General features: G+C 26.6%; 1 protein-coding gene across 1 annotated transcript in view; it reads right to left on the bottom strand.

The window, feature by feature from the left end:
• Positions 1 to 1,347, bottom strand: part of LOC122502972 (putative inorganic phosphate cotransporter) — a 46,063-nt gene extending 44,716 nt beyond the window's left edge. The window contains exon 1 of the mRNA XM_043613340.1: positions 1,116 to 1,347. Coding sequence (XP_043469275.1) covers positions 1,116 to 1,200 — 85 coding nt within the window. The 5' untranslated portion in view covers positions 1,201 to 1,347. The remainder of the gene's footprint in view (positions 1 to 1,115) is intronic.
• Positions 1,348 to 11,572: the final 10,225 nt, after the last annotated feature.

Raw genomic sequence — 11,572 nt, forward strand, 5'->3', positions numbered from 1 at the left:
ACTTTGTAATAACTAAATCTTCCTTAACTTTTCACTTCCTATGAAACAGTGGAGAGATATCCGGCTTGCCACAATAAATCTTTTTTAGGCCACAACAGAATAAAGTAACGAGATAAGAAAGGACTCAGTCTCCGTCTTTCTATCTCGTTCCCTATTCGTTTATCAGACTTTATTCTGCCTAATCCTATATACCATGAGTATTAACTTTTTTTGTCCAAATTCTTAATTGTACATGTTGTGTCATTTATTGATATGGAATTTTGAAAATATTAAATTTTTATTTCCTGTACAATTTTTAAAATACTCATCAAACACAATTTTCTTGATACTTAATTTGTTTAGTTAATTTTTTCAATTTGACTCTCAAATCTTTTTCATAGATTCGATTCATTAAAAATTTTCTTGAGTGAGAATTTTGCAGAAAGAAAATTTTGATTAATTTATGAAAAAAATTTAAGTAAACGGTCTATAAGGTATATTTAGACACTTAAACTATTTTCTATTCATTTTTATAATTTTGGACTAAATATGGTAGAAGATTAAATATAAATAATCGGATTTATGTAAATTTGATATTAAATATTGGATCGCTGCATTCGAAATATTTACTGTAAAATTATGAAAATTATATTATTGTCATTAAATTGCTGACATAAATTAATAAATATAATTAATAAATAAATAAATACAATTAATTATAATAATTAATAATAAATATAATTACTAAAAGTTTATATAAAACAAATATTTAAATTAGTAAAAAATACAAGGTTCGTTAATTTTTAAAAAATGTGAAGCAATAAAAATAATTTTATATTCATGTTTAAATACAAACAAAATATGCTTAATTAATATATTTAGTGAAATGAATATGTCGAAACGTTTACTTGCGAAAAATCAAAAGAAGATTGCTGCGTATACTTTTCGTTTGCGTTTTGACACCTTTAAATTATAAAATTTTTGACTGAAACTCATTCTTTTGGAGTAACTTATAATACGTTGGGTAATTTGTAAAATGCGAATTATGAATTAGGAGTGAAGGAAAATTGAAATTAATAATAAACAAATTGTTAACTGTCATTGAATTTTAAAATTGAGATGATGAATTAACTTACAAACAGGAACTAGTGCATCTGAATCGAAAACTTCTGGTTTCTTCATTTTGAATGTTAAATTTAGTGGCGAACTTTTCTCCTTCATTGTGTATGTTTTTGAGTGGTTCAGTGTATTCAGTATTTAGATGGCTACCAAAAATCACAGTAGGCTACCGAAGTTTGAAACATATACTCGATTAAGAAACGGTCACTCAGTAACTGATGAAATGTGTACAAGACGCTGACACACAGCATTCGGTAGTCTCATGCTTGACAACCAATCAATGTATCTCTGAATCCCCACTTTCAATTATTGTCTCCCACACAATATGGTTTTATGTTTTTCTACGAATTAACCCACCTGTTGTATTTGTACTTCCGCGATCAGTATCTCTTTTTATTTTAGTGATTAACAACTTTATTTTTCCTTACCATAAAATCTAATAAAAAGAATGGCAGATATAAAAACTTTTTGAAAATGTATTTTTATAAAAAAAATTTCTTCTTGCAATATTATTAGAAAACTATGATCATTACGTGAAAATATTTCTTCTTCACAGCAAATTATTATTCCAAAGTAAAAAAAAACAGAAAATTGTTTCTTCCTTACATTTTTATTTTCTTCTGCTTCTGTTGGTTAATTCTTATTACTATTGCCAACTAATTAATTAAATTACAAGAAAGGGTTGCTTTCTTGTCTGTTATTTGTTATTCATCGTTCATTCAGATAATAAAAACACTTATTAATAAACGACAAAGTCACCCTAGTATATATGAGGAAAAACAGTTGAGTTTTGCTTTTACATTTTACGATGTTTTCTTTTGTAATGAAGATTCTAAATTACCACATTGCTTATTTGTAATATTTTTCGGGATTCCTTATATTTTTATTTTTTACGCATCAATGTTTAAAAATTCAAATTCATGCAGCAATTTTCATGTGTCTATATATAGCTCAACTGTTTTAATTATTATTGTTTTCTAGCATATACACTACCGGTCAAAACTGAGAGACCACCCATTTTCATAGGTGAATGAAAAACATTTTAAAACATAAAAATTTATGGAAACTAAAATTTTTTTCTTTCTATTTTTTGAAAGATGATAAAATTTTGAAAAGAACAAGGCCAATATTTTATTTAGATATTTTTAAAAAATCTTCATTTTCAATATTTTACAAAAATTTGAATTACTTCTAAAATAATGAACATTTTCAAATCCAAATGATTAAAAAGTAGCCTATTTTTAAGCTTAAAGCTAGATTAAGTCAACTTTATGACTTAAAATTCAACTCTCAAGGCTAAACTTCAGTCATAACTATTAGTTCTAATGTTGTTTTAACTGTTGAGCGTACAAATAATTTTCGATAGTGATTTTCTTAAGCTAGATTTTTTAATAGTTTTATTTAAACCAGTTTATCGCACGAAATACAAACTTACAGAAAAAATACTTGTTATTTGGAAAATTTAATTATTACACAGGCCTGCAAACTTTTGGTCATGTCTATTACAAAAAAGTGAGGAGGTGATTCTTACAGATTTTTTGACTCTGAGTCCAAATCTGACCTCCAAAATGACCCATAAAGTCAGGATTTTTCATAATATTAGGTTAAGGGGGAAGGAGCAGTTGTAAAATCCCATTGAAATATGAAATATGCCTATATTTTTAGGTACCATTTTCTCAGCTCCAAATGATTATTTTTCATCAAACTCTTTTCCTGATGATTTTATATAAAAAGGACTCTAATCTGATTGTTTGGTTTTACAAACAAATTAGTTTATATTTAAAACAATAGATGAAAAATTATCAATCAATTCAAGTCAGGTTAATAATAAAAAAAGTGATAAATTCTACATATATTAGTTTATTTAAAGTTATTTGATTATTTAACAAAAAAAAACCAAGAAAACGAGTAATTATTTTTTCAAAGTGGCACAGAAAATTGAAAAATAAAAATTTGGCTTTATCATCGAACGATCAAAATTTAATCCTTTGGATATAAAATCAGCAGAAAAAAAGTTTGATGAAAAATAATCATTTGGAGCTGAGAAAATGGTACCTAAAAATAGGCATATTTCAATGGGATTTTACAACTGCTCTTTCCCCTGAAGTCAAATAATTCTATTAACAAATTTTAAGCAGCGATATAAATGCGCAGGACGGTTAGCAACCCTAATTAATTAAATTAGACTAACTAGCAAATTTACGCTCTATTTAGAATTAGTACCTATGGCATACACTTTCTACTGCCAGGAATCAGCGAAATTTTGCTAATTCAGGTTAAGAAGAATTTAAAAATTCTTATATTTAATTCTTATTCAAACTTTCGTGTATTATAAGTCTTATTCAAGGTTAAGTGTAATAAAAATCTTATTCAAATTTCATTGTAATAAAAGTCTTATTCAAATACTAGACAAAAAAGTTCAATTGATAAATGAGAACAAATCGAACAAATGAAGAACTCGAATTAACTATTAATATTTTTCGATAAAAGTTTATATAAAATTAAGGTTACAATTTTTTAAGTGGATTCAGAAACAATCGTCAACAGTAATCATCAGTAAATAAGATCTCGATTACATTGTAATTTGAATAAGTCTTTATAATACACGGGAACTTGAATAAGAATTATATTCCACAGAATCTTGAATAAGAACTATATTTTATTAATGTTTCAATAAGCATTATATGAATGGGAGAGGTCGATTTATTTATTCAGCAACAAAGGTTAGTTGTAGCATTACGTACATTATTAGAAATTCCCCTACAATGTTATTCATATAGTTGCAGTTAATATATATACTTATTAGATTTTAATAATTATAATAGATGATCCCACTGTATGATTTTTATACTCATAATTTTTGTGGATAAGATTTATACCTTAAATATGAAAGAACTCTTCATTTGATTTTAAATGCATATAGGGTTTCGGATCTGCTATGGTAAATTTTAATGATAATTTGAAAATTATTTACAAATTAGACATTTTTATATTCGTTATAAAATTGAGTCTGGAAAATTGATTGCTATTTATTAAAATTGTAACATTTATTTAAGCGAAGCGAAAACAACGCAACATGTATGTACAAAACAAATGATAAAGCTTGAGGAAAATAAATAATGCAAAATAAACTTATAAGTTAGTATTTAAACGCTTTGCTCAAATACCAAATATAAGTTATATTACAATTTTTAAAAATATATTCTTAAAATTCTGATTAGTTGTGAATCCTAATGCAGATTTGATATTGACTCTTTTTATATAACTTAGGATTTTTAATTCTAAATAAATAACTTTTTCTAATTTTTATTAACGCCGACAAGTACAACAGATTCGTGAAAATTGCCCACTTACAACATGTGCATCGCAATCAATGCATAAATTGTTTACACTTCACTATATGTAAATAAAGACTTTATTAGTACGTCGTATATTCAATAATGATTCATACAAATAAAAATTCTGACAAATGAACTTTCAGAAAATATTAAATTTTTGATATTTCAATGAATAAAATTAAATAAATAAAATTCGAATGATTTGAGCCGGATTTAGTTTTCGGGTTATAAAATTTTTTCATATAACCTAATTTTGTCGCTTTTATCAATTAATTTCAAGAAGGTTGAATTATTATAAATTAATTAAAAACTCACCGAATAGGGAATATTTTTAATGAACTTTCAGCTTTTCTTAGCCCTTTCTTAATTTTTTCTTTGAATATATAAAAAATATTGAGTTGAAAGTATGCGATTACTGAATTTTTGCGTAATATACAACTTAATATCTTCGTTAAAGAAAAGTAAACAAATTTGGCACTTTTACAGCTTCCATCTTCCAAATCACAACGTTTTTGTTTATTTTCTTCTAATTAAAGTTGGTTTCTTAAGATACCAACTTCAATTAGAAGAAAATAAACAAAAATTTCGGTGTGATTTGGAAGCTGTAAAAGTGCGATTCAGAAATCGCATTCTTTCAACTCAATATTTTTTATATTATTTAAAAAAAAAATTAAGAAAGTGCTAAGAAAACCTAGAAGTACATTAAAAATACTCCCTATTCGGTGAGTTTTTAATTAAATTAGTAATTCAACCTTCTTGTAATTAATTGATAAAAACGTCAATAATAAGCTTTTTGTTGGTCCAAATTTAAAAACATATTTTATCTATTATTTTAATTTGTTTCACTAGTTTAATCATTAAAAAATAATTAATTAACTAATTTTCAACAAGAATTAATAATTATTTTTGAACTTTTAAGAATTTTTCTATACTTTCTTACATATTTTCTAATTGTAAAAAAGAGACATTTTTCCGCACTTTCTACACTTGACACTCACATAAGAAAACTAATAAATATTTTTATATAATTCTTTTTATTTTATTTCCCGCAGATATGCAGATTCATTTATAAAAGAATCAATTATTTTAAAAATTAGGCCTCAACGACTTTATTTAAAATATAATGGTCTGATCCTTATTCGAGATTATAATTTCAATAATTTATTAGTAATTTACAATAACACAAAAAATTTGTTAATTTAATTACAATATAATTAATTAAATATTTTAGAAATTTAATTGAATCGTGAATTTCAAAAAGGGCTCAATTCTGAAAATGTGAAAATCTTAACATATGAAAATGAGACTTACACATTTCAAGTTATAAGTCCTCTTAAAAATTCGCAGGATTAAATTAATTATCAAGATTCAACTAATTAGTGAATCTAAAATTTTTAACTCTAAAACTTATTGTCAGATCGTTTTGGCAGTGCATTTTGTTCGTGACGATATAAAAACCAATTGTTGTAGAAGCGGCAAGATAAGAACGTCTTTAATAGAAAGTTATCTAGAAGTAAACAATGATAAATTCGGAAGTTTTCTTTGATAATTTCCAGATAAGTTCCTTGAATCTCGATTTAACTTTTTTCAGCGTGAACTTCCTAAAAGTTATCTATGTAAATTTCCTTAAAATATACGATAGAAAATTTATGTAAAATAAAAATGGAAAGAAAGAATTTAACTTGATATATTTTTCTCTACACGGAAAGAAAAAGTCCGTCAACCATTAATGGATTAGTATATTACTTTGAGACGGGACTCTTTTTCCGTTGATGGTTGCTTAACTTTACTTAACGATTGAAAACGAGTCATGGATTGATTAGAATGCCAGTATGTGACCAATTGTTTTAGATTTAATGCTGAATTGTTATCAATGGCTGTTTGAATGTTTACGAATCATTAGTGAAAGTTTGTGAAACGTTAGTTGACTCGTATTCTAAATCGGTGCTCTTCACTAGCGCATTGTTGCGCAGTGTACCGATGCGCATTTCCTCCGGTTTCTCTATAGTCCATGTGTTTTTGCTGTCTGCTATACATATCCCTATATACTATTATGTGTAATGTGAATATTTAACTTAACTAATAATTTGCAGTTGAATTGCGTCTAGAAATTGACCTCGATGAAAATATATTTTCTTTTATATTTCTCGCCAATTAAAAAGTAGTTATTAGTGCAAAATCATTTCTCACAAGTTGTGAAAAATTTTGTTATTTGGTATATAAGAACAGTTCGCTTCTAAGCTTAAAGTGTTATAAGTGTGCGTTTCTACGTGTAGTTATTATAAGTGCGAAAATGTGTTGGAAAATGTGTTGGTCTAAAGCGTCTAAGAGTGTAAATAAAATATCGGAACTGTGCAACGAAAAAAATGTGTTCATTCTGTACCAAATAGTGTCTAAAATTAGGGATAATTCTGAAAGAAGTTGAATTTTTTGAATGCTTTTGATAGTCATAGAAAATTTAATAGACAGTTTTCTAAATTTTAGTGAACGAGTTTTATATATTGATGACAGTTTTCTATATTTTAGCAAGCAACTCGTCACTGATTGTGACTCAAAGTATGTTATCCATTCAATGATTTTGTGTCCCGTCTCAAAGTAATATACTAGTCTATTAATGATTGACGGACTTTTTCTTTCCGTGTAAAACTAACTATAGGTACAGGAAAAACACTAAATTATATAATAGGGAAGATTTCTTTTAAACTGAAATTACAAGTTTTTCAAAACTTACACTGCAAACTTACTGCCCCTAAAAATGAGGTGAATAAAATGTAATGCATTTCCTTAATATAAGGTTAAAAAAATTAAATTAAAAATTCAATGCTTTTATGATTTTAAAAGTTAACGAGTTGTATACTTATAACAATATTATTTGACCATTTTTCTCCATGCAATTATTGTACATTTTTTTTAGTTCTTCAAAATTATTTTCTATTTAATAAGCAAAGTTTTAGTTTTAGTAAATACTTTGATAAGATAAGCAAGATTATTAATAAAAAAATCCCTTTATAAAAATGCATAACTTGATTTATTTCTAGCAACAGTATTTACAACTTAAAATAAAAGCAAAAGAATTGTTTCACAAAAAACGGATGACACCTAATAATGTCTCGACATTCATCATTATCTTATAACTTTAAGTAACAAGTGTAGGAAAAATAATCTGTGATCGATTTGACACTTAGAGACTTTTCCGGGAACTGCTCCTGGATTCATTCCATAAACATTCCAACACAGCTTTTTTTTACTCCACCCAAAAAATGACGCATCTTTTGAAAAATATAAAAATTCTTCGAACCACATATTTTAACGTCATCCTTTAATTACATAGTTTTTTAAGCGAAAATGCATTTTAATTGTGTCTCAGAAAACAAGTATAATATGCAATTGATTTACAAATTTGTGGAAGATAATTCTTAATTAATCTCCAGTGCAAGACAGTGATATTTCAAAATTCAATATAATAAAATGACAAGTGAATCATATTGAATCTTTTATTCACTAGTCATTTTATTGTATTGAATTTTGAAATATTATTATCTTGCAGTATAAAGATTGATAAAGAATAATCTTGCATAAATTTGCGATTCAACTTGAGATTGCAGATCTTCTCAGGCTGAAATTCTATGCTGCATTGACAATTGAAAAATAATTTTACATATTACAATTTTACTTTTTAAATACTATATACGATGGGAAAACTTGCGCACTATAGAAAATGAAAACACTATCTTTAAACAGTTTTAAAATATTTAAGTGCCAAATGTTACCAGGTGGTTTTCGGGTTCGCTGTTTACCAATCTGATGTCAGATTTTCAAAGTTGAAAATGGAATATTTAAAGTATATCTGATAAATTTCAGACAATGTGTTAGTTGTTTAATAATTTTTATATACGGAACTAGCATTAAGTAATTTCATTTGTTTATGACAAAAAAACATATACCCTTTTTTAACGCCCGCTATTATGCAATTAAAGTCTGCTTTATAAGAAGAAAAAATGTAATCGGGAGGTCAAAAAGTAGGAAAATTCCGTTGAAAAATGAGAAGTTATAAACAAATGCAATAATTATTAATAAAGTTATTAGAAAATTAAAAATGTGCTATTTTTAATGGTTTAAATTCATTTGCAACTGATCAAATTAACCTTTTATAACTTAACACCCGTCATTTGTCAACTATTCTAAAGCTCTATATCTTTTAATCACAAGTTTTTTCCTAAAATGTAAAACTGTCATTAAAAACCCACATTCTTCAAACTTTGACATTATTTATTGTAGAGCCTTCAAACTACCAGAAACTACTTAGAATTTGCTGTTTGTATTTTTATGCACTTTCTGCACTCAACGATTGGTATGCAGGTCCTAAACCTCGAAATACCCAAAAACATTAAAAATGAAGAAAATGGCAAGCTTTTGAATCACAAAATCTAAAAAAACACTATTTTTCTGACCATAAATGATTCATAAAAAAGATCAATTTAAATATTAGTAGTGAATCAGAGATTTAGGATCTGTATTAAGTCTTCTATTTTGAAATGATATTTGATTTCTTTATTTTAAATGATTCTGCGATCAGCTACAATATGACAACCAGTAATTTTTACCAGTGGACAAGGTGCCCTCTGTAGAAAGAAGATATTTATATTTTTTCCAATCTGAAATTCTTTTTTTAAGACTTCTTAACATAAACAATGACATGTAAAGACTTTTGATCAATTATATTTTAAAACTTATAAGTAGCAAATTTTTTTAAAAACTTCCAAATTTAAGGCTAAAAAAGTTACAAATTCCTCGCACAATTTCTCAAGCGAATCAATTTTAGTGTTACACATTTTGGGATATATGTATTTTGATTTTGTTTCTGTAGATGTCTAGATTAATTCATAATACTGTCATTGTCACTGACGCCTACAGGCGTCATCCAAATACTGATCAGGAGTTTTATGTGACACCTTTAACCAAAATCTTATTTCTGTTTTGTAGAACCTATTTACACCGTAGAGGGTTAAGTAGGGAAGGGTATATTAAACTGGAGAAACAGAAGAAAAGTTATATTCGCGTATGCGCAGCACTATTTGCAGCAATGAAATATTGTACTGCGCATGCGTAAATTAAACCATTTCTCTGTTTTCTCAGCATCATTTGCCCTTCCCTACTTTATCCTCTACAGTGTAACTAGGTTCATAGATCGCTTGAAATTGAACCGCCGGATCATAGAAGGACATACGCGTGAAACTCAGCGCTTCGAGTTTTTGCGATTTTTATAAAAGTGTAACTCAAGAATTTGATTATTCAATAAGTTTGTCTACATATTGTAAATATTTTAATAGAATTATTCCGTTCACTTTTAAAATGCCCAGAACAGATATATGCAACGAATGTTTTGCAAATGAAAAAAAGTGAAACAGTATCGATTGAAGTAATTAATCTTTAAACCATTAAAAATGGTCGAAGAATATTCACTATTAAAAAAGTATTTTTTAATGGAAAAAATTACTTATGAGGCGAATTTGATTACGCGCAGAATTTACCTTTGCCCAAATTAGCTGTCGGTGATCAATTTTACAATAGATTAATTTGGTTATATCTTTTCAATATTCTTAGGATAGTTATGTGTTTCCTTATATGGAAGGGTTGGCAAAAAAAGGTGCAAGTACACATTTTGTAATTTCTTAGACTTGGTAATAAATACTGAGTTTGATCGCACACGTCACTCAAAAATAATTCTATTTTTTGCTTGCAGGGACCAGAATCAAAATTATACCATCTTCACATATTTATTAGGGTAGGGTGGGGCATTACTATTCTTGTTTGGATTTTTGAGTCTACAAAATTTATTTAAAAGAAAATAAAAAAATGAGTAGGACCGTTTGAAAACTTGACTTCTTAGCTACAATTTTGCCATGAATTATTTTGCTGTAACTCGATTCAAGAAAAGTTATAGATATATATATTTCGGAACAGCTGTTCCGAACTACAGCGATTTTACGAAAAAAATTTTTTTTGATGTCGAAAAAAACGAGGGGCGTAACTATTCTTGCAGCTATTAATGATATAATACTAAAAAAATATAAAAATTAATTTGTTAATTGGAGGATTTTTTTTTGGTTTCTCTCTTCCAATTTCTTACCATTCTAACTTAAAAACAAGTACACGAAAGAAATACACTGTTTCGTAGTTTTCGCTGTTATCAGTTTTCATGTAATATAATATTCACAACTTTTACTGAACTTCGATATATGATGTTAACTGGCATTTTACGAGAACCTAAGCAAATGAAAATTACTGAAGCTCGATCTCGAATAATTGGTTATCATCCTAACGGAAAAGTTGAAATTTTCAAAAATTATAAAAATGAAAATCCGTTGGTTTTTCAAAATTTAGCAGATAAAAAACTTTCTAATCTACCAAAACACTTTGTGTTAGAATTAGCCAAGCAGAATTAAAATTAAAAGTTTAATGTCCTATCTTTCTAAGGAAGGAAAAGAGTTTTTTTTAATAAATATTTTAATTCTATTGCTCCAAGTCTTACAGCAAATTATAGTTCTTCCGATTAAGACAGTGAATAAAGTGAATAATGCATTTAAGGAAATGAATTTGTTAAAAATAAATGATTATAAGTCGGTGTTAATTTATTCACATCTTTATTATGTTTGTAATAATTATTCTTGCTTTTATTATAGTCAATTTATAATTTAATTTATTGTCATATGTTTCTTTAACATTTAACCTTTTCTATTCGGTCAACTGAAAGCTTTTCCAAATCAAAAGTTTCCCACAGACTTTTTTTGTTTGGAAGTTTTGAATAATGTTCCTGACTTTTTTAAAAATAAAGTAATAAAAATTTAAGTTTTAGTTTTGATTTATTTATTGTTTAACCAACATTTTCTGGAGACTTTGATGAGTAAATTTTACGAATTGGAAGTCAAAATGTTTAAAAAAAACTTTGGATTCATGACGAGTTGAACTTAAAAGTGATTGAAATTTTATGTTAAGAAAAAATAAAGTTTTTCTTTACTATTATTTTGAAAACAATTCATTTTAAGAAAAAAGTTGCGTAATTTTATTCTCTTCAAGGATATGTAATTAAAATATCAAAATTAAAAAAAAATCATGTCAGGGGCCAACTTGAAGCA

The sequence above is a fragment of the Leptopilina heterotoma genome, unplaced genomic scaffold, assembly GCF_015476425.1.
Source record: "Leptopilina heterotoma isolate Lh14 unplaced genomic scaffold, ASM1547642v1 Lhet_24, whole genome shotgun sequence".
Classification (NCBI taxonomy): Eukaryota; Metazoa; Arthropoda; class Insecta; order Hymenoptera; family Figitidae; genus Leptopilina; species Leptopilina heterotoma.